This window comes from Melanotaenia boesemani, chromosome 10 (genome assembly GCF_017639745.1).
Source record: "Melanotaenia boesemani isolate fMelBoe1 chromosome 10, fMelBoe1.pri, whole genome shotgun sequence".
NCBI classification, from domain to species: Eukaryota; Metazoa; Chordata; class Actinopteri; order Atheriniformes; family Melanotaeniidae; genus Melanotaenia; species Melanotaenia boesemani.
In genome coordinates, this window is record NC_055691.1 from 1,807,863 (window position 1) to 1,832,393 (window position 24,531).

At 43.6% G+C, this 24,531-nt stretch overlaps 1 protein-coding gene across 3 annotated transcripts in view; it reads left to right on the forward strand.

The window, feature by feature from the left end:
- The first annotated feature begins 21,795 nt into the window (after window positions 1-21,795).
- tdrd12 (tudor domain containing 12) overlaps window positions 21,796-24,531 on the forward strand; it is a 71,112-nt gene continuing 68,376 nt past the window's right edge. For all 3 annotated transcript variants that reach the window (XM_041998134.1, XM_041998135.1, XM_041998136.1), the window contains exons 1-3: window positions 21,796-21,882; window positions 22,172-22,224; window positions 24,025-24,189. In XM_041998134.1, coding sequence (XP_041854068.1) covers window positions 22,201-22,224; window positions 24,025-24,189 — 189 coding nt within the window. In that variant the 5' untranslated portion in view covers window positions 21,796-21,882; window positions 22,172-22,200. The remainder of the gene's footprint in view (window positions 21,883-22,171; window positions 22,225-24,024; window positions 24,190-24,531) is intronic.

Sequence of the window (24,531 nt, forward strand, 5' to 3'; positions counted from 1 at the left end):
CTGGGATCTGTCTGACTGTGAATGTTGTGATTGGGAACTGTCTGGCTGGGAACTGTCTGATTGGGAACTGTCTGGCTGGGAATTATGTGATTTGGAACTGTCTGCCTGGGAACTGTCTGATTGGGAACTGTCTGGCTGGGAACTGTCTGACTGGGAATTATGTGATTGGGAACTGTCTGGCTGGGATCTGTCTGACTGTGAATGTTGTGATTGAGAACTGTCTGACTGGGAATTATGTGATTGGGAACTGTCTGGCTGGGAACTGTCTGATTGTGAACTGTCTGACTGGGTATTATGTGATTGGGAACTGTCTGGCTGGGATCTGTCTGACTGTGAATGTTGTGATTGGGAACTGTCTGGCTGGGAACTGTCTGATTGGGAACTGTCTGGTTTGGAACTGTCTGACTGGGAATTATGTGATTGGGAACTATCTGGCTGGGAACTGTCTGGCTGGGAACTGTCTGGCTGGGATCTGTCTGACTGGGAACTGTCTGACTGGGAATTATGTGATTGGGAACTGTCTGATTGGGAACTGTCTGATTGGGAACTGTCTGGCTGGGACCTGTCTGACTGGGTATTATGTTATTGGGAACTGTCTGGCTGGGATCTGTCTGACTGTGAATGTTGTGATTGGGAACTGTCTGGCTGGGAACTGTCTGATTGGGAACTGTCTGGCTGGGAATTATGTGATTGGGAACTATCTGGCTGGGAACTGTCTGATTGGGAACTGTCTGGCTGGGATCTGTCTGACTGGGAACTGTCTGACTGGGAATTATGTGATTCGGAACTGTTTGGCTGGGAACTGTCTGATTGGGAACTGTCTGACTGGGGATTATGTGATTGGGAACTGTCTGACTGGGAATTATGTGATTGGGAACTGTCTTCCTGGGAACTGTACTATTGGGAACTGTCTGGCTGGGATCTGTCTGGCTAGGAACTGTCTGACTGGGAATTATGTGATTGGGAACTGTCTGGCTGGGATCTGTCTGACTGTGAATGTTGCGATTGGGAACTGTCTGGCTGGGAACTGTCTGATTGGGAACTGTCTGGCTGGGATCTGTCTGACTGGGAACTGTCTGACTGGGAATTATGTGATGTGGAACTGTCTGCCTGGGAACTCTCTGATTGGGAACTGTCTGGCTGGGAACTGTCTGACTGTGAATGTTGTGATTGAGAACTGTCTGACTGGGAATTATGTGATTGGGAACTGTCTGAGTGGGAATGTTGTGATTGGGAACTGTCTTCCTGGGAACTGTATGATTGGGAACTGTCTGGCTGGGATCTGTCTGGCTAGGAACTGTCTGACTGGGAATTATGTGATTGGGAACTGTCTGGCTGGGAACTGTCTGATTGGGAACTGTCTGGCTGGGAATGATGTGATTGGGAACTATCTGGCTGGGATCTGTCTGACTGTGAATGTTGTGATTGAGAACTGTCTGGCTGGGAATGATGTGATTGGGAACTGTCTGGCTGGGAACTGTCTGACTGTGAATGTTGTGATTGGGAACTGTCTGGCTGGGAACTGTCTGATTGTGAACTGTCTGACTGGGAATTATGTGAATGGGAACTGTCTTACTGGGAATTATGTGATTGGGAACTGTCTTCCTGGGAACTGTACTATTGGGAACTGTCTGGCTGTGATCTGTCTGGCAAGGAACTGTCTGACTGGGAATTATGTGATTGGGAACTGTCTGGCTGGGAACTGTCTGATTGGGAACTGTCTGGCTGGGAATTATGTGATTGGGAACTATCTGGCTGGGAACTGTCTGGCTGGGAACTGTCTGATTGGGAACTGTCTGGCTGGGATCTGTCTGACTGGGAACTGTCTGACTGGGAATTATGTGATTTGGAACTGTCTGGCTGTGAACTGTCTGATTGGGAACGGTCTGGCTGGGAACTTTCTGACTGGGTATTATGTGATTGGGAACTGTCTGACTGGGAACTGTCTGACTGGGAACTGTCTGGCTGGGATCTGTCTGATTGGGAACTATCTCACTGGGAACTGTCTAATTGGGAAGTGTTATGCTGGGAATTGCTTGACTGGGATCTGTCTGATTGGCGACTGTCTGGCTGGGATCTGTCTGACTGGGAAATGTCTGACAGGGAATTATGTGATTGGGAACTTTCTGGCTGGGAACTGTCTGATTGGGAACTGTCTGGCTGGGATCTGTCTGGCTGGGAATTATGTGATTGGGAACTGTCTGGCTGGGATCTGTCTGACTGTGAATGTTGTGATTGGGAACTGTCTGGCTGGGAACTGTCTGATTGGGAACTGTCTGGCTGAGATCTGTCTGATTGAGAACTGTCTGACTGGGAATTATGTGATTGGGAACTGTCTGGCTGGGAACTGTCTGATTGTGAACTGTCTGACTGGGTATTATGTGATTGGGAACTGTCTGGCTGGGATCTGTCTGACTGTGAATGTTGTGATTGGGAACTGTCTGGCTGGGAACTGTCTGATTGGGAACTGTCTGGTTTTGAACTGTCTGACTGGGAATTATGTGATTGGGAACTATCTGGCTGGGAACTGTCTGGCTGGGAACTGTCTGGCTGGGATCTGTCTGACTGGGAACTGTCTGACTGGGAATTATGTGATTGGGAACTGTCTGACTGGGAACTGTCTGATTGGGAACTGTCTGGCTGGGAACTGTCTGACTGGGTATTATGTTATTGGGAACTGTCTGGCTGGGATCTGTCTGACTGTGAATGTTGTGATTGGGAACTGTCTGGCTGGGAACTGTCTGATTGGGAACTGTCTGGCTGGGAATTATGTGATTGGGATCTATCTGGCTGGGAACTGTCTGATTGGGAACTGTCTGGCTGGGATCTGTCTGACTGGGAACTGTCTGAATGGGAATTATGTGATTCGGAATTGTTTGGCTGGGAACTGTCTGATTGGGAACTGTCTGACTGGGAATTATGTGATTGGGAACTGTCTGACTGGGAATTATGTGATTGGGAACTGTCTTCCTGGGAACTGTACTATTGGGAACTGTCTGGCTGCGAACTGTCTGGCTAGGAACTGTCTGACTGGGAATTATGTGATTGGGAACTGTCTGTCTGGGATCTGTCTGACTGTGAATGTTGCGATTGGGAACTGTCTGGCTGGGAACTGTCTGATTGGGAACTGTCTGGCTGGGATCTGTCTGACTGGGAACTATCTGACTGGGAATTATGTGATGTGGAACTGTCTGCCTGGGAATTCTCTGATTGGGAACTGTCTGGCTAGGAACTGTCTGACTGTGAATGTTGTGATTGAGAACTGTCTGACTGGGAATTATGTGATTGGGAACTGTCTGGCTGGGAACTGTCTGATTGTGAACTGTCTGACTGGGTATTATGTGATTGGGAACTGTCTGGCTGGGATCTGTCTGACTGTGAATGTTGTGATTGGGAACTGTCTGGCTGGGAACTGTCTGATTGTGAACTGTCTGACTGGGAATTATGTGATTGGGAACTGTCTGAGTGGGAATGTTGTGATTGGGAACTGTCTTCCTGGGAACTGTATGATTGGGAACTGTCTGGCTGGGATCTGTCTGGCTAGGAACTGTCTGACTGGGAATTATGTGATTGGGAACTGTCTGGCTGGGAACTGTCTGATTGGGAACTGTCTGGCTGGGAATGATGTGATTGGGAACTGTCTGGCTGGGATCTGTCTGACTGTGAATGTTGTGATTGAGAACTGTCTGGCTGGGAATGATGTGATTGGGAACTGTCTGGCTGGGAACTGTCTGACTGTGAATGTTGTGATTGGGAACTGTCTGGCTGGGAACTGTCTGATTGTGAACTGTCTGACTGGGAATTATGTGATTGGGAACTGTCTGAGTGGGAATTATGTAATTGGGAACTGTCTGGCTGGGATCTGTCTGACTGTGAATGTTGTGATTGAGAACTGTCTGGCTGGGAATGATGTGATTGGGAACTGTCTGGCTGGGAACTGTCTGATTGGGAACTGTCTGACTGGGAATTATGTGATTGGGAACTGTCTGGCTGGGAAGTGTCTGATTGGGAACTGTCTGACTGGGAATTATGTGATTGGGAACTGTCTGGCTGGGAACTGTTTGATTGGGAACTGTCTGGCTGGGATCTGTCTGACTGGGAACTGTCTGACTGGGAACTGTCTGATTGTGAACTGTCTGACTAGGAATTACGTGATTGGGAACTGTCTGGCTGGGAACTGTCTGATTGGGAACTGTCTGACTGGGAACTATGTGATTGGGAACTGTCTGATTGGGAACTGTCTGGCTGGGAATGATGTGATTGGGAACTGTCTGGCTGGGAACTGTCTGATTGGGAATTATGTGATTAGGGACTGTCTGGCTGGGATCTGTCTGAGTGTGAATGTTGTGATTGGGAACTGTCTGGCTGGGATCTGTCTGGCTAGGAACTGTCTGACTGGGAATTATGTGATTGGGAACTATCTGGCTGGGAACTGTCTGATTGGGAACTGTCTGGCTGGGAACTGTCTGACTGGGAATTATGTGATTTGGAACTGTCTGAGTGGGAATTATGTGATTGGGAACTGTCTTCCTGGGAACTGTATGATTAGGAACTGTCTGGCTGGGAACTGTCTGACTGGGAATTATGTGATTGGGAACTGTCTGAGTGGGAATTATGTGATTGGGAACTGTCTTCCTGGGAACTGTATGATTGGGAACTGTCTGGCTAGGATCTGTCTGGCTGGGATCTGTCTGACTGGGAATTATGTGATTGGGAACTATCTGGCTGGGATCTGTCTGACTGGGAACTGTCTGACTGGGAACTGTCTGGCTGGGAACTGTCTGACTGGGAACTGCCTAACTGTGAAATGTCTGATTCGGAACTGTCTCAGTGGGAACTGTCTGATTGGGAAGTTTTCTGCTGTGTACTGCTTGACTGGGGTCTGTCTGATTGGGGATTGTCTGGTGGGGATCTGTCTGACTGGGAATTAAGTGATTGGGAACTATCTGGCTGGGATCTGTCTGACTGGGATTTATGTGATTGGGAACTGTCTGGCTGGGAACTGTCTGATTGGGAACTGTCTGGCTGGGATCTGTCTGGCTGGGAGCTGTCTGACTGGGATTTATGTGATTGGGAACTGTCTGGCTGGGAACTGTCTGATTGGGAACTGTCTGCCTGGGAACTGTCTGATTGGGAACTGTCTGGCTGGGAACTGTCTGACTGGGAATTATGTGATTGGGAACTGTCTGGCTGGGATCTGTCTGACTGTGAATGTTGTGATTGAGAACTGTCTGACTGGGAATTATGTGATTGGGAACTGTCTGGCTGGGAACTGTCTGATTGTGAACTGTCTGACTGGGTATTATGTGATTGGGAACTGTCTGGCTGGGATCTGTCTGACTGTGAATGTTGTGATTGGGAACTGTCTACCTGGGAACTGTCTGATTGGGAACTGTCTGGTTTGGAACTGTCTGACTGGGAATTATGTGATTGGGAACTATCTGGCTGGGAACTGTCTGGCTGGGAACTGTCTGGCTGGGATCTGTCTGACTGGGAACTGTCTGACTGGGAATTATGTGATTGGGAACTGTCTGACTGGGAACTGTCTGATTGGGAACTGTCTGGCTGGGAACTGTCTGACTGGGTATTATGTTATTGGGAACTGTCTGGCTGGGATCTGTCTGACTGTGAATGTTGTGATTGGGAACTGTCTGGCTGGGAACTATCTGATTGGGAACTGTCTGGCTGGGAATTATGTGATTGGGAACTATCTGGCAGGGAACTGTCTGATTGGGAACTGTCTGGCTGGGATCTGTCTGACTGGGAACTGTCTGACTGGGAATTATGTGATTCGGAACTGTTTGGCTGGGAACTGTCTGATTGGGAACTGTCTGACTGGGAATTATGTGATTGGGAACTGTCTGACTGGGAATTATGTGATTGGGAACTGTCTTCCTGGGAACTGTACTATTGGGAACTGTCTGGCTGGGATCTGTCTGGCTAGGAACTGTCTGACTGGGAATTATGTGATTGGGAACTGTCTGGCTGGGATCTGTCTGACTGTGAATGTTGCGATTGGGAACTGTCTGGCTGGGAACTGTCTGATTGGGAACTGTCTGGCTGGGATCTGTCTGACTGGGAACTGTCTGACTGGGAATTATGTGATGTGGAACTGTCTGCCTGGGAACTCTCTGATTGGGAACTGTCTGGCTGGGAACTGTCTGACTGTGAATGTTGTGATTGAGAACTGTCTGACTGGGAATTATGTGATTGGGAACTGTCTGGCTGGGAACTGTCTGATTGTGAACTGTCTGACTGGGTATTATGTGATTGGGAACTGTCTGGCTGGGATCTGTCTGACTGTGAATGTTGTGATTGGGAACTGTCTGGCTGGGAACTGTCTGATTGTGAACTGTCTGACTGGGAATTATGTGATTGGGAACTGTCTGAGTGGGAATGTTGTGATTGGGAACTGTCTTCCTGGGAACTGTATGATTGGGAACTGTCTGGCTGGGATCTGTCTGGCTAGGAACTGTCTGACTGGGAATTATGTGATTGGGAACTGTCTGGCTGGGAACTGTCTGATTGGGAACTGTCTGGCTGGGAATGATGTGATTGGGAACTGTCTGGCTGGGATCTGTCTGACTGTGAATGTTGTGATTGAGAACTGTCTGGCTGGGAATGATGTGATTGGGAACTGTCTGGCTGGGAACTGTCTGACTGTGAATGTTGTGATTGGGAACTGTCTGGCTGGGAACTGTCTGATTGTGAACTGTCTGACTGGGAATTATGTGATTGGGAACTGTCTTACTGGGAATTATGTGAATTGGAACTGTCTTCCTGGGAACTGTACTATTGGGAACTGTCTGGCTGGGATCTGTCTGGCAAGGAACTGTCTGACTGGGAATTATGTGATTGGGAACTGTCTGGCTGGGAACTGTCTGATTGGGAACTGTCTGGCTGGGAATTATGTGATTGGGAACTATCTGGCTGGGAACTGTCTGGCTGGGAACTGTCTGATTGGGAACTGTCTGGCTGTGATCTGTCTGACTGGGAACTGTCTGACTGGGAATTATGTGATTTGGAACTGTCTGGCTGGGAACTGTCTGATTGGGAACTGTCTGGCTGGGAACTGTCTGACTGGGTATTATGTGATTGGGAACTGTCTGGCTGGGATCTGTCTGATTGGAAACTATCTCACTGGGAACTGTCTGATTGGGAAGTGTTATGCTGGGAATTGCTTGACTGGGATCTGTCTGATTGGCGACTGTCTGGCTGGGATCTGTCTGACTAGGAAATGTCTGACAGGGAATTATGTGATTGGGAACTTTCTGGCTGGGAACTGTCTGATTGGGAACTGTCTGGCTGGGATCTGTCTGGCTGGGATCTGTCTGACTGGGAATGATGTGATTGGGAACTGTCTGGCTGGGATCTGTCTGACTGTGAATGTTGTGATTGGGAACTGTCTGGCTGGGAACTGTCTGATTGGGAACTGTCTGGCTGAGATCTGTCTGATTGAGAACTGTCTGACTGGGAATTATGTCATTGGGAACTGTCTGGCTGGGAACTGTCTGATTGTGAACTGTCTGACTGGGTATTATGTGATTGGGAACTGTCTGGCTGGGAAGTGTCTGATTGGGAACTGTCTGACTGGGAATTATGTGATTGGGAACTGTCTGGCTGGGAACTGTCTGGCTGGGAACTGTCTGATTGGGAACTGTCTGGCTGGGATCTGTCTGGCTGGGAGCTGTCTGACTGGGATTTATGTGATTGGGAACTGTCTGGCTGGGAACTGTCTGATTGGGAACTGTCTGCCTGGGAACTGTCTGATTGGGAACTGTCTGGCTGGGAACTGTCTGGCTGGGAATTATGTGATTGGGAACTGTCTGGCTGGGATCTGTCTGACTGTGAATGTTGTGATTGAGAACTGTCTGACTGGGAATTATGTGATTGGGAACTGTCTGGCTGGGAACTGTCTGATTGTGAACTGTCTGACTGGGTATTATGTGATTGGGAACTGTCTGGCTGGGATCTGTCTGACTGTGAATGTTGTGATTGGGAACTGTCTGGCTGGGAACTGTCTGATTGGGAACTGTCTGGTTTGGAACTGTCTGACTGGGAATTATGTGATTGGGAACTATCTGGCTGGGAACTGTCTGGCTGGGAACTGTCTGGCTGGGATCTGTCTGACTGGGAACTGTCTGACTGGGAATTATGTGATTGGGAACTGTCTGACTGGGAACTGTCTGATTGGGAACTGTCTGGCTGGGAACTGTCTGACTGGGTATTATGTGATTGGGAACTGTCTGGCTGGGATCTGTCTGACTGTGAATGTTGTGATTGGGAACTGTCTGGCTGGGAACTGTCTGATTGGGAACTGTCTGGCTGGGAATTATGTGATTGGGAACTATCTGGCTGGGAACTGTCTGATTGGGAACTGTCTGGCTGGGATCTGTCTGACTGGGAACTGTCTGACTGGGAATTATGTGATTCGGAACTGTTTGGCTGGGAACTGTCTGATTGGGAACGGTCTGACTGGGAATTATGTGATTGGGAACTGTCTGACTGGGAATTATGTGATTGGGAACTGTCTTCCTGGGAACTGTACTATTGGGAACTGTCTGGCTGGGATCTGTCTGGCTAGGAACTGTCTGACTGGGAATTATGTGATTGGGAACTGTCTGGCTGGGATCTGTCTGACTGTGAATGTTGCGATTGGGAACTGTCTGGCTGGGAACTGTCTGATTGGGAACTGTCTGGCTGGGATCTGTCTGACTGGGAACTGTCTGACTGGGAATTATGTGATGTGGAACTGTCTGCCTGGGAACTCTCTGATTGGGAACTGTCTGGCTGGGAACTGTCTGACTGTGAATGTTGTGATTGAGAACTGTCTGACTGGGAATTATGTGATTGGGAACTGTCTGGCTGGGAACTGTCTGATTGGGAACTGTCTGACTGGGTATTATGTGATTGGGAACTGTCTGGCTGGGATCTGTCTGACTGTGAATGTTGTGATTGGGAACTGTCTGGCTGGGAACTGTCTGATTGTGAACTGTCTGACTGGGAATTATGTGATTGGGAACTGTCTGAGTGGGAATGTTGTGATTGGGAACTGTCTTCCTGGGAACTGTATGATTGGGAACTGTCTGGCTGGGATCTGTCTGGCTAGGAACTGTCTGACTGGGAATTATGTGATTGGGAACTGTCTGGCTGGGAATGATGTGATTGGGAACTGTCTGGCTGGGATCTGTCTGACTGTGAATGTTGTGATTGAGAACTGTCTGGCTGGGAATGATGTGATTGGGAACTGTCTGGCTGGGAACTGTCTGACTGTGAATGTTGTGATTGGGAACTGTCTGGCTGGGAACTGTCTGATTGTGAACTGTCTGACTGGGAATTATGTGATTGGGAACTGTCTTACTGGGAATTATGTGATTGAGAACTGTCTTCCTGGGAACTGTACTATTGGGAACTGTCTGGCTGGGATCTGTCTGGCAAGGAACTTTCTGGCTGGGAATTATGTGATTGGGAACTGTCTGGCTGGGAACTGTCTGAATGGGAACTGTCTGGCTGGGAATTATGTGATTGGGAACTATCTGGCTGGGAACTGTCTGGCTGGGAACTGTCTGATTGGGAACTGTCTGGCTGGGATCTGTCTGACTGGGAACTGTCTGACTGGGAATTATGTGATTTGGAACTGTCTGGCTGGGAACTGTCTGATTGGGAACTGTCTGGCTGGGAACTGTCTGACTGGGTATTATGTGATTGGGAACTGTCTGGCTGGGATCTGTCTGATTGGGAACTATCTCACTGGGAACTGTCTGATTGGGAAGTGTTATGCTGGGAATTGCTTGACTGGGATCTGTCTGATTGGCGACTGTCTGGCTGGGATCTGTGTGACTGGGAAATGTCTGACAGGGAATTATGTGATTGGGAACTTTCTGGCTGGGAACTGTCTGATTGGGAACTGTCTGGCTGGGATCTGTCTGGCTGGGATCTGTCTGACTGGGAATGTTGTGATTGGGAACTGTCTGGCTGGGAACTGTCTGATTGGGAACTGTCTGGCTGAGATCTGTCTGATTGAGAACTGTCTGACTGGGAATTATGTCATTGGGAACTGTCTGGCTGGGAACTGTCTGATTGTGAACTGTCTGACTGGGTATTATGTGATTGGGAACTGTCTGGCTGGGATCTGTCTGACTGTGAATGTTGTGATTGGGAACTGTCTGGCTGGGAACTGTCTGATTGTGAACTGTCTGACTGGGAATTATGTGATTGGGAACTGTCTGGGTGGGAATTATGTGATTGGGAACTGTCTGGCTGGGATCTGTCTGACTGTGAATGTTGTGATTGAGAACTGTCTGGCTGGGAATGATGTGATTGGGAACTGTCTGGCTGGGAACTGTCTGATTGTGAACTGTCTGACTGGGAATTATGTGATTGGGAACTGTCTGGCTGGGAAGTGTCTGATTGGGAACTGTCTGACTGGGAATGATGTGATTGGGAACTGTCTGGCTGGGAACTGTTTGATTGGGAACTGTCTGGCTGGGATCTGTCTGACTGGGAACTGTCTGACTGGGAACTGTCTGATTGTGAACTGTCTGACTAGGAATTATGTGATTGGGAACTGTCTGGCTGGGAACTGTCTGATTGGGAACTGTCTGACTGGGAATTATGTGATTGGGAACTGTCTGATTGGGAACTGTCTGGCTGGGAATGATGTGATTGGGAACTGTCTGGCTGGGAACTGTCTGATTGGGAATTATGTGATTGGGGACTATCTGGCTGGGATCTGTCTGAGTGTGAATGTTGTGATTGGGAACTGTCTGGCTGGGATCTGTCTGGCTAGGAACTGTCTGACTGGGAATTATGTGATTGGGAACTATCTGGCTGGGAACTGTCTGATTGGGAACTGTCTGGCTGGGAACTGTCTGACTGGGAATTATGTGATTTGGAACTGTCTGAGTGGGAATTATGTGATTGGAAACTGTCTTCCTGGGAACTGTATGATTGGGAACTGTCTGGCTGGGAACTGTCTGACTGGGAATTATGTGATTGGGAACTGTCTGAGTGGGAATTATGTGATTGGGAACTGTCTTCCTGGGAACTGTATGATTGGGAACTGTCTGGCTAGGATCTGTCTGGCTGGGATCTGTCTGACTGGGAATTATGTGATTGGGAACTATCTGGCTGGGATCTGTCTGACTGGGAACTGTCTGACTGGGAACTGTCTGGCTGGGAACTGTCTGACTGGGAACTGCCTAACTGTGAAATGTCTGATTCGGAACTGTCTCACTGGGAACTGTCTGATTGGGAAGTTTTCTGCTGTGTACTGCTTGACTGGGGTCTGTCTGATTGGGGATTGTCTGGTGGGGATCTGTCTGACTGGGAATTAAGTGATTGGGAACTATCTGGCTGGGATCTGTCTGACTGGGATTTATGTGATTGGGAACTGTCTGGCTGGGAACTGTCTGATTGGGAACTGTCTGGCTGGGATCTGTCTGGCTGGGAGCTGTCTGACTGGGATTTATGTGATTGGGAACTGTCTGGCTGGGAACTGTCTGATTGGGAACTGTCTGGCTGGGATCTGTCTGACTGGGAATTATGTGATTGGGAACTATCTGGCTAGGAACTGTCTGACTGGGAACTGTCTAACTGGGAACTGTCTGATTGGGAACTATCTCACTGGGAACTGTCTGATTGGGAAGTGTTATGCTGGGAACTGCTTGACTGGGATCTGTCTGATTGGGAACTGTCTGGCTGGGAACTGTCTGGCTGGGACCTGCCTAACTGGGAACTGTCTGATTGGGAACTGTCTTACTGGGAACTGTCTGACTGGAAAGTTTTGTGCTGGGAACTGCTTGACTGGGATCTTTCTGATTGGGGACTATCTGGCTGGGAACTATCTGGCTGCGATCTGTCTCACTGGGAACTGTCTGATATGGAACTGTCTGACTGGGAACAGCCTAACTGGGAACTGTCTGATTGGGAACTATCTCACTGGAAACTGTCTGATTGGGAAGTGTTATGCTGGGAACTGCTTGACTGGGATCTTTCTGATTGGGGCCTATTTGGCTGGGATCTGTCTGACTGGGAAATGTCTGACAGGGATTTATGTGATTGGGAACTGTCTGGCTGGGATCTATCTGACAGGGAACTGTTTGACTGGGAATTATGTGATTGGGAGCGATCTGGCTGGGATCTGTCTGACTAGGAACTGTCTGGCTGGGAACTGCCTAACTGGGAGCTGTCTGATTGGGAACTGTCTTACTGGGAACTGTCTGACTGGAAAGTGTTGTGCTGGGAACTGCTTGACTGGGATCTGTCTGATTGGGGACTGTCTCGCTGGGATCTGTCTGACTGGGAGCTGTCTGACTGGGAATTATGTGATTGGGAACTATGTGGCTGGGAACTGTCTGACTGGGAACTGCCTAACTGGGAACTGTCTGAATGGGAACTGTCTCACTGGGAACTGTCTGATTGGGAATTGTTGTGCTGGGAACTGCTTGACTGGGATCTGTCTGATTAGGGACTGTCTCGCTGGGAACTGCCTGACTGGGAACTGTCTGACTGGAAACTGTCTGACTGGGAACTGTCTGACAGGGAACTGCCTGGCTGGGAAGTGTTTGGCTGGAATCTGTCAGACAGGGAACTGTGTGATTGGGATCTGTCTGGCTGGGTACTGCCTGACTGGGAATTGTCTGACTGGGAAAGAGATACAATATCCACACAAAGCTAAACTATTTTTACTGCGACGCCTCAGTGTCAAATGATGACCTTTAACACCATTGATGAACTTCTGATTGTAATTAATCAGTGTTGTACCTAAATGCAGTGGCGTTGGACTGGGGGGTGGGGTGGGGGGTGGGGGCACCGGTAAGACAGGAGGTACAATACAAAACATGACTTATGTTTGTTGGTGTATCCTAGCAAATGACTTATTGCATAAGAATCATATATATTGAACCATAAAACACCACTTTAACATTGTAACATCAGTACTGCCAAGGATTAACATCACAAACCACATGGTCCTCAGTCTCAGGACCAGCAGCAGCAGCAGGTCCATCACTTTCCACGTGCTGTAATCATTTTTATACTGTCTCACCACCTCAATCATCTGTTAATTAAGGCCTCAAAAAAAGGCCAAAAGCCAGTCCGACAAGGCACACAGAACTTATTATTATTGTAAAAATACCTGTGTCTTGTCTCAGTGTCCCTTACTTTGTGTAGTTGAATTGGTTCCTGTTTCATTTTAAAGTTTCTGTTGATACTTTGAAGACATATTAGTAAACATTATATATATATGTGTGTGTGTGTGTGTGTGTGTGTGTGTGTGTGTGTGTGTGTGTGTGTGTGTTTCATCTTGATACCATGCACATGCATATAATCATTATCAATTTTTGTATAAGGTTTAATCAACAAGTTTGATTATTTTGTGATCTGAAATTAATGTGTTTGTTTACGGTATAACCTTCTTTTATTTCAAAATGTTTTTATTATTTTGAATAAAATATAAATAAACAAAGACACATTATCTTATGGCATACACGGCACATACATCACAAACATCCACTAACCTCCAACACAAAATTACATATTGCCCATTTTCACCACAAGGTGGGATCGTAGCCTAATACAAATGTAGAGATTGCACCCCAAAACACAAAACAAGAAGAGAAAAGAGAAAAGGGAAGAAAAGAGAAGGGCAGAGATGAGAGCTTTAGAATCAATCTAAAGAGTTAGCATCAAAAGCTTTGTCATAATAATCCAAGAAAGGTTGCCATGTATTCTGAAACTTTTCTGCAGAGTTTCGGACTGTACTTCTAATCTTTTCAAGCTGGAGGTAGGACATAGTTTCACATACCCACCGCGAGTGTTTAGGGGGTGAGGCAGACTTCCAATTTGTAAGAATTAGTCGGCAGGCTAACAATGTAGAGAATGCTATTAATTGGGATTGGCCTCTCGAGACCCTGACATTAGAATGTACCACCCCAAATATTGCAACGGTTGGGTCTGGATTTATATTCTTTTTACAAATGCAAGTCAATGTGTGAAAGACCTCTGACCAGAATGTACCTAAACGGGCTTGATGACAGCGAATACAATTAGGATCCACATTAGGTTATATTTTTGCCAGTTTGGTCCTAGAGAGGTGCAGACAAATACTTTAAATTGTATCAATCTATGCCAAACACAGATAGATGATGTGTATATTCTATGTATAGGCCTTTGCCAGATGTCATCTGTCAATCCAACATTTAGCTCCTCCTCCCACTGGACCCTAAGAGGCCGAACAGAGGGGCACTTCATGGACTGAATGAGAGTGTAGAGCTGAGAGACACCACCCGAGAGGTGGGGCTTGAACGCAAGACAATCATCAAGAGGGCCGACATCTGGTTTAAAGGGAAACGAACAAAAGTGGGCACGAACAAAATCACGGACCTGAAGGTACCTAAAGAAGTGAGATCTTGGTAACCCAATTTCACTAACAAAATAGTCAAAAGGAGCAAACGTATCATCCACAAAAAGATCCCCCACACTGTTGATCCCTTTTCTAGTCCAGGCAAGAAAAGCTGTATCGATAAGAGATGGTTTAAAAAAAAAAGTTTGAGGTCAGAGGCATAGACACCAAAGCTTGTACATGACCGAAATGTTTACGGAATTGGGTCCATATGCGTAATAGGAGTCGAAAGATCGGTTCCGAGCCAAGACATTAATCGGAAATAAAACACTTTTAGTGAGACTGATCTTATATCCTGAGGATTTACCGAATTGAGAAATGGTGTCCAGGCATTTTGGGATTGAAATATCGGGATCAGATATAAATAGCAGCAAATCATCGGCATATAATGACACTTTGTGGACCAGGTCACCCCTCGTGATACCCTGTATTTCGTTGTTAAGTCGCAGTGCTATGGCCAGAGGCTCAATAGCCAGATTGAAGAGAAGAGGGGACAGTGGACAAACTTGTCTTGTCCCTCTTTGAAGGGTGAAATACTGAGAATTAAAATGATTAGTCCTCACTCTAGCTTGGGGTGATGCATACAGTGTCTGAACCCAAGAAACAAAGACTGGACCAAAGCCAAATTTCTTTAGAGTTTTGAAAAGATGCCCACACTCAATCCGATCAAAAGCTTTATGTGCGTCTAATGAAATCACAATCTCTGCAGAATGAGTCGAATGTTGTTTGGAATATTTTATGTTGAAAAGACGTCGTAGATTGTGAAATGACTGCCTGCCTTTTACAAAGCCTGTCTGATCAGAATGCACAATTCTAGGTACGATAGATTCCAACCTTAAGAAAAGGATTTTCGTAAGTATTGTAGTGGACTCTTAATTCACCGATAAATCACATGTAAGTAAGCTGATCGGACGGTAAGATTCGCATTTAGTCGGGTCTTTATCCTTTTTGGGAAGCACAGAAATCGTGGCTTGACTCATGGATGTAGGGAGCTTCTCTTGCTTAAGTGATTCAACATAAACAGCGCACAATAAAAGGTACCTATTTAGAGGCAAATGCCTTATAAAATTCAATCGGGTATCCATCCGGGCCCGGTGCCTTTCGATTTTTTATTGACTTGATTGCTTGCCCAATCTCAGCTTCAGATATTGGCTGCTTAAGGATGGCCTTATCCTCATCAGTTATAGTAGGGAGATTAGATATGTCGTCTGAAGAATATAATGATGAATAAAATAATTTGAATTGGTCGTTAATGTCTTTGGGGTCAGACTTAACTTCACCCTCCATTGTTTGTATTTCTGTAATCAAATTGGCAGCAGAATATTGGTGCAGCTGATGGGAAAGTAACCTACCTGCCCGTTCTCTATGTTCGTAGCAATTTTGTCTAGATTTCAAGAATTTCTCTCCTGCTTCCTTAGACGCAAGAAGATCAAATTCAGTTTGTAGTGCAATTCTTTTTTTACGGAGATCCACTGTAGGGGCAGAAGAGTGTTGCTGGTCAACCTCATGGATTAATCTGATTAACTCATCAAAACGCCTAGATCTGTTTCTATTAAGACGAGCAGTGTATTAATATATATACTTTAAGTGTTTCCCAAAGTGTTACAATATTGGTGTCTGGCAGGTGGTTAGTCTCAAGAAAGAAATCAATCTGCGTTGAAATGAAGTCTACAAACGTGTCATCAGACAGCAAAGAAGGATTGAATCGCCAGTTACATTGAATTGACATTCTATGCTGGAGCCAGAGCTCTACAGTAACTGGAGAGTGGTCAGAAATGACAATACTTTTGTAAGAGCAAGACTTAATTGAAGAGAGCAGTGACTGATCCAACAAAAAGAAATCTATTCTTGAATACGTCTGATGGACAGCAGAGACAAAGGAGAATTCTTTCGAAGTAGGGTTCTTAAACCTCCAAGGATCCACTACTTCACTGGATTGACAAAAGGCATTTATCGTATTCGCAGATTTAGAGGGAGCGGCAGAAGATACTTTGGAATGATCTAGAGAAGGCTTAAGAACAGTATTAAAATCTCCCCCCAAAATCAGATGATGTCTACCCAGCTCTGGTATACAACCAAACAGTTCTTTAAAAAAGTCAGAGTTGTCCCAATTAGGGGCATATGCACTAACTAGGACGACCGGCAAATTATAGAGCTTGCCCTGGACAATCACAAAACGTCCCCCTTTATCACTAATAACCCTGGTTTGTGTGAACTGTACATTTTTGCCAATCAAAATGGCTGCACCCCGAAATTTAGAATTTAGGTCGAAGTGGTACACCTGTGATACACATCCTCTCTTTAATTTGGGGATGTCTTTTGTGCGAAGGTGTGTTTCCTGCAAGGATATGACCTCTGCTTTCAATTTGTTCAAATGGGAAAACACATTACTTCGCTTTACAGGATGATTAAGTCCCCTCACGATCCAGCTTACAAATTTGGTTGCTGGTCTACTCACTCCATCAGTGGAACCCATGACTGATAGTCCAAATTGACATTGCTGTAGCATCTAATCTCTAACCCTGAGAGAAAGAATGAAGAGAAAAGAGAAAGACATAGAAGCACCAAGACAAAAAAAAAAAACAAAAAAACAATAGAGAGTGTAAAAGGAACTTTGAAATCAGCCAACGGCAACATTGCCCCCCGCTGGTCTCTCCCCAAATGAGAGGCTGCACCCCCCCCATCCCCACTCCCCCAAACCTCCCAAGCCACTATGAAGTCTCATAAAAAAAAAAAAGAAAAACCTTACCAAGTGAAGCTGAGGCCTGCCCAGTTGCAGACTGCGTGTAATCCGAGAACACTGACAGTATCGCCATCCTCAGAAACAAGTGTTTGAGATGCAACAGCCTTACGTAGAATGCTTTCTTTCTCTTGATAATAATGGCACCTCACGACAAAGGCTCTCGGTGGCTGCTCGTCTCTCGGGGCTTGCTGCAAAGTACAATGAGCTCTATTAATAACAGGTGGCGCATCCAGGCCCATCACTTTTTGTAGAAGTTTAGCAACAAACGTGCTCGCCGAAACACCTGTCTCACATCCTTCTTTAACCCCAAAAAAGCAGAGGTTGCTGCTTAGGTGCTACATAACAATTAGTGCTGGGCAACAATTAAAATTTTTAATCGCGAATAATCGCATAACATGCTGCGATTAATCGCATCGTTACGCGCAAAATGTCTCTTTCCTTTAAAAGAAGGCCTACAGCTATATAAAGAAAATGCAGTAAGTTTTGGTTTACAAACACGACATCAGGGGTCTCCAACCTGCGACTCTGGAGCTGCAAGTGTCTCTCTGGACCTTCCACAATGCCTCTAAATACGTGGCTAAAATATTTGTTTTTAAATCTATCTTTCTTGTCATTAGGTTGGAAACCATGGACTTTTTTTGCTTTTACATTATTTTCCACAAATATCTACATCTCTTAGAAAAAAGTCTGTATCCTCTTTTTATAAAGATTTTATGTTTTTCTTTATTTTAAAACCTAAAAACAGAAATAAAAATGTGGTTCTTCAGTAATAACAAATATCCTATGGTGGCTCTTCATAAAAAAATATGTATATATATATATATATATATATATATATATATATATATATACATATATATTTATATATATATTAAGCTGCCTTTTTGAAAAGTCTCGTAACATTTGCGTCTCTAAAGGAGTTTTATTTAGCTGGCTGAGGGAAAAATTGCTCTTTGGATTGGAAAGGCTGCAGACCCCTGCACTAAACACATAAACAGGTTTAGCAGCAGTTTTCTCTTTAAACAGCATAAGTTAAAATATTTCTTCATATATATTTATAAAATCAAATATTCATGAGAAAGAAGGATGAAATGTTCAGGATGTTCAATGACTCATTAATTTGACTCAGGTGTGTTGGTGCAGGGATACATGGAAAACCTGCTGGATTGCGGCCCTCATAGGACCGAATTGAGTAGCCCTGTTATAGAGAAAGAGTGCAGAAGTTTCAGGAAAATGCGGAAACACTGACACAGGAAAAGATAGCAGAACTTAAGCGTGTAAAGGCCCTACACAAACTATCGTCACAAGAAGATGATTTAATGGAAAATGAGCCCCTTCTGCAAGACACTAACCAGAAATCACAGCAGAACTGGACTCAAGACTGGATGCAGCAGTAAAAGAAAAATCGGATTTATTAGAACTAATTGAAATCCATGAAACAAAGGAAAAGTTAATGTTTGAGGAAAAGCAGAATCTCACTACTGAGTTTAAACTAGCAAACTGCAAAATAATCGAGTTGACAAATGATATGAAACATCAAAAGGATGAACTGGAAGACGCAATAAAAGCTATTTTAAAACAACTTACAAACTCATTGAGCCAGCAGAAATGTTGGGGGAAGGAGGGTTTGTTATTGTTTATAAGCTGTGTCATTTTGGGGTATCTGTTCACCTTTTAGGAAACCGAAGGTTCAAAAATCTGTTTTATACAGTTGCAGTTTTGTACAATAGATACATGTTCAATAAAAGTTGCATTGCAAATTGTTCTATTCTTCCTGTCTAACAATTAAATATGGAGAGATTGAATAGCATCTGTAACATCTGCACATTGACCCAAGGTAGGCCTTTGTTCCACACATAAACAAACATAACTCCACTAATATTTGATTAATTTTTATAAAGTACCATCGTAAAACAATATTGTAAAACCATACATAATTTCAAAATACGAAACTAAAGTTAATTTACTGTATTTTTAAAATGTTGCAACCGTCCCTAATTGGTGTTGCAACTGACCCCAACCATGGGGACGGTTGCAACATCTGACTTCTTCCATTCAAATAAATACTGTGACCGATATATCAAATGTACTCATCTTTAAATGGTCTGGGATAATAGTAGACAGATGTAAGTTCAACATATAAAAAGTTGGCACATCTAATCCAAATGGTCTCTGAATAACTGAGAGAAGTGAAAAAATTGTTGCAACTGTCCCCAGTCTCCCCTACTTACCAAGACCTCCGCCCTCAGCAGTCAGCAGCTCCCACGCTTTCTTTGTATACTTTCTTTCAACTGAGCTAATAGCTGGGGTTAACCTTCAACCATCAGCTACATATATTTTCAGGATTTTACAAGTATAGAAGAAGTCGTTTTGAAGATACAAGCCTATCACAAAATAAGGCGTCCAAAAATGACAATTAAAGATGATTCTAGACTTGTCTTTGATGACAGTGTTCTAGAACTGACTGCGTTCTCTGCTGATGCTGACAGGGTACAGGGACAAAAAATAAAATAAATAAATAAATAAAACAAACAACAAAACAACCCCCACCCCCATAAAAACACAAAAAAACTAAAAACAAAATATAAAAAAAAAAACCTAAAGACTAACCCTCACCCCCATTTTTTAGCACCCTACACCGGTACGGGTGCTGTTTAACTGGCCGATTATTCCCTACATCGATGTCATGAGAGAGGACGGTGGTACGTGTGGGGATATCCTGAAATAAGCTATGACACTTATTAATTAAATCGTGAAGACCAGATCGTTGACTATCAGAGGGATGCATTAATGTGGATGGTAGCTTGATTAGCATCTCAGAGTTGCACAACCGAGGGGTGAGCTTGGCAGCAAGAGTTTCCAACCATTGTTTTTTTCTTCTGTATGAAGTAAAGAAACAAGTCAAGTTGTATTTGTTGTTAAATTCCTCCAGATTTAAAAAAATTTGCCGCTGTCGTTCATCAGATGTACGATCGGCAAGATGTTTTTTTTCCATTCGTCCATATAGATTTTCTTCTATTTGTGACCACGCTGTTGTTCCATAAAGCGCATTGTGAGGACTGAAACTGTGTTTGAACATCATCTCCCAGTAGAGGAGGACTCGCTGGGGAAATGTTGAAAGTTTTACGGGAAGTTTCGATATTTCAAAGAACCATTTCAATAGAAAATCCAAATCCACCCAGCTTATTAAAAACTAAAGAGGGTAACGCAAAACCATATTTCTTGATCATTTGTAAGAAAGATTGGATCCATTTAATTTTTAAAATACCGTTCATTACTTCATAATCGATTGCTTGTATTCCCCCTTCATCAAAATCCTTTAATAAATCACCTTTTCTAATATAATTTTTCCAAATGAAGTCAATGTTTACCTTGTTTATTGTTTTTATTGTTTTTGGAGGAATGGCCAATGAAAGGATAAATTAGCCTGGATATGGACTCCATTTTAATTAAGATTGATCTGCCTAAAAGAGATATGTCTCTTTGAAGCCAACTATTTAATATGGTTTTTGACTTTTCAGTTGAGTTATAAATATTGTTTTTAACTCTGGAATCTGAACTTTTGTGATTTGGATGCCTAAATATGTTACTTCTTCTTTTACAGGAATGTCCCATAATGATGCATGGAGGCAACCAATTAATACTCATGAGTTAACATTTTTCCAGATTTAGATGTAAACCTGAGGCTTTAGAAAATAGGTTTATAATTTTTAAAGCGATAGGAATACTCTGCTTTTAAGGAAACAGGGTCGTATCATCCGCCAGCTGGCTTATTAACAAATGTTTTCCATTTATATTTAGTACTTCAACATCTGAGTTTTTAATAAGAGTTGCCAGCAGTTCAGCTACTATGATAAATAAAAGAAGAGAAAGGCTACGTTCTTGTCTTAGCCCTCTTCCCATTTTAAATCAAGGACATGTACAATCTGAGAAAGAGATACAGCTGTTAATATCTAAGTGTAACATGAGAATAATGTTCAGAAATGTATCTCCAAATCCCAGGTTCTCACATGTTTCATAAATAAAAGTATGTTCAACAGAGTCAATGCCTTACAGAAAGCCAAGAAAAGTATAAATCCATCTTCTTCAATGAGATGTTTGTAATCAATAATATCAAGAACTAATATTCTTATAATCTAATATTATTATGGATTAATCTTCCCCTAAGAAAACCTGATTGAATTTTTTCTTGTTTTAATCTGGCCGCTAAAGCAGATGTAAGGATTTTGTAATCTGTATTTAGGAGGGTTATTGGTCTTAAGTTTTTTAACATTCTTTTGTCTTTAGCAGTTTAATTAATCCTTGCTTCGTTGTTGTCATCAGTTCCTCATTGTTAATGCATCTTTAATAGCTTGGAAAAGTAACACTTTAATTTCAGCCCAGAAATGCTTGTTGAAATTTGCTGTAATACTACCTGGTCCAAGGGAACCATCTAATGCCATCTGTTTTATGGAGCTGTCCAATTCTTCTATTTTTAGGTTTTTTATCAAAACACTTTCTTCGTCAGTTATAATAGAGGAGATTGTATTTTTTCTGTCTTTGTTTCTCTAATTTGCAGAAGTAGGAGGATTTTTTTGTGGATGTATACATGTCTATGGACTAGCAGGGGTGCACGTCAGATCTGGAAGAGGTGTGCGTCGTGCCCCTGCGGAGCTACGCCGAGCCTAGGGCGGTTACGCAGACGCAGACGCCACGCGACCACATATCCGCCTTTACCGCGACAGCTCTGAAACAGGTACGTTAACAGTTTAAAGTGGGAGCTAAAGAAGTAAGAGAATGGCAAAATATCACTTTATTATTTTAAAGCGTTAAGATGCGTTTTAGCGAATTACATGTTTAGTGTTAGTTTAAAGTAAACTGAAGCAACGACAGGAAGCTAACGTTACATTAGCTAGCCAGATAGCTTACAGGCGCGAGCCCACGTGAATCTTTCTTCTTCCAAACACGAACTCCTTATGTGGCTGTGTGCTGATACTTAAGTTATTTAATGCTAACCGTCTCTTTCCTCCTCACTTTGTGTGTAGTCAGTAGTGTGGACTGACGAACAGAAGAAATGTTGAAAATATCGATTTTGAAGGTGAGTAACGGTACCTTGCAGATCGCCTCACACCTGTTAAATTAGCTTGATTATCTGAAAAGCACTCAGATTAGCCCCACGTTTTGATGAGACATGTTTGCTTAATGCATATCTGATTTTTTCATTACCGTGTTTGACGATCCAAAAATATTTTTTAATGCAAGTTCCTTAAAAGACATTTGGAGTGAGCATTAGTCGGCTCATTGTAAACTGTATTAAGTTAGCCTAAAATTATCAAATATTGTATCATGCAAACCCACAGTAGTTAGCTATATAGCTATAATATGTCAACATGTGCCAGTGTTCTTTCTTTCTTTCTTTCTTATATATATATATATATATATGTGTGTGTGTGTATGTGTGTTGTTCGACTACCTTAAAATCCATTATTTTATCACAACACTGCATTGGTTTAGGTCTCATGAATGTTTTCTAAATATGGCTCTGATTTTACCAAAGGCTTTCTTTGTTAAAATTAACATGTTAATGCAAACAGAATAATCTGTGAAATTAGCGTGCATCCTCCCATTCTCTGTACCACTTTTGTCCATTACTGGTTGCGGGTAAGATGGAGCCTGTCCCAGCATTTTATTAGATGACAGGCTGCGTACACCCTGGACGGGTCACCAGTCCAACGCAGGGCCAACACAGATATGGACAACCAACCATTTACACACACACACTCACTCCTAGGGAGAATTTAGAGTGACCGATTAATTTAACATCATGTCTTTGGACGGTGGGAGGAAGCCAGAGTACACAGAGAGAACCCACGCATACACGAGGAGAACATGCAAACTCCACACAGAAAGGCCACCACCTCCCAGGTTTGAACCTCCCCCCAGCCGAGGCTCGAACCAGTGAACTTCTTGCTGTGAGGCTGCGGTGCTAACCACCACAACACCTTGCAGCATGCATAAACAACAAAATTATTATTCAGGCCATATATATATATATATATACACACAAAACAATCTAATCCTAATATAAAAATACAATTTTTTACTGTGAAACCATCAAGCATAATTTTTTCCATTTAGTAAAATGATAAAAAATGATGAATATATCCAAAGGAACACAGCATCCATCTTAAAGGGTACTTATTTGACTGATTGAGGGTGAAATTATAAAATTATAAAGTGAAATTTAAAAGATAAAGTGATGATGTGGTGTCAGAGGAACTCTTTGTCTATGTGTGAGTCAGAGGGGATTAATCTAGTTACATTTCTCCATTTTTTTTGTTACAGCTTCACATTTATGAAAGCAGTTCATAGTGATCATAAACCTATTACTTTTTAACACATTCATACTCATACCTAATTGAATTGCCTTTGTACCTTAAAATCATCATTGTTCTGAAGATATGAAATTAAAAATGTTGAAGGGCCCATGTCCTCTGTCTGTCCTTGCATTCTCAGGTTAACTTATGTTTCTATGGACAGGGACAACGTGGTATTTTTTAACTCGCCATTTTTCTGATTTAAAATTTAAATGACTAACCTGTAACTGGTAACTTGTTGAGTTTGTATTTTCATCTGTTGTGTTGTACACATGAATTTAAGTACTTTTCTATAAGTAGTTCAATGCGTCAAACTGAGATTAAAGCTGAGATTCATTCTTCATGTCAAAATTTTTTTTTTTTTGTTCTTTGTCTTTTGATTTGGTCAAATTATTTTTTGTCCGTATCTAGTAATGCTAATTGCAGTTTAAAATAGTTAAGTGTTGTTTGGAAAATACCAGATGAAATCATGTTAGAATAGATTTGATGTTGATGGTAAGGTTTTATCCTGACCTTGGTAGGTGGACAGTCCCTCTTGCCTTTGGGGCCGGGTGGTTCAGGGTCCGGGGAGGCATGCAGAGACCACCCAACTTTACGACAGTCTGCTCTCTAAGATGAACCTTTTCTACCATGACGTGACTCAGGACCTGCGCTGGCTGAAGCCCCTGTTGTTGGAAGAAGGACAGGTATGTCACACCTCCACTCTGGCAGTGTTTGGTGCTGTGATGACATGAAATGTATCTTGTCTGGACCACCATCATCTGCTTCACTTCACCATTGTGAGTGAGTTCAAACCTTTTTACTCATTCATTTTTACCAAATGAATACATTCTGTGTGTGTAATTAATAACTCCTTAAAATCTGTTCCCTCAACTACAAGAAAATCACTCCATAAATGTTCAAGTGACTTCTGAAGTCGTGGGGCACGCTGCAGGATGAGGCTCTACCAAAAGCCCTGACAGGAGGCTATGTAATGAAAATTTATTCTCCTGTGTACTTTTCTCCACCAGGATGTTCGTCCTGATGCC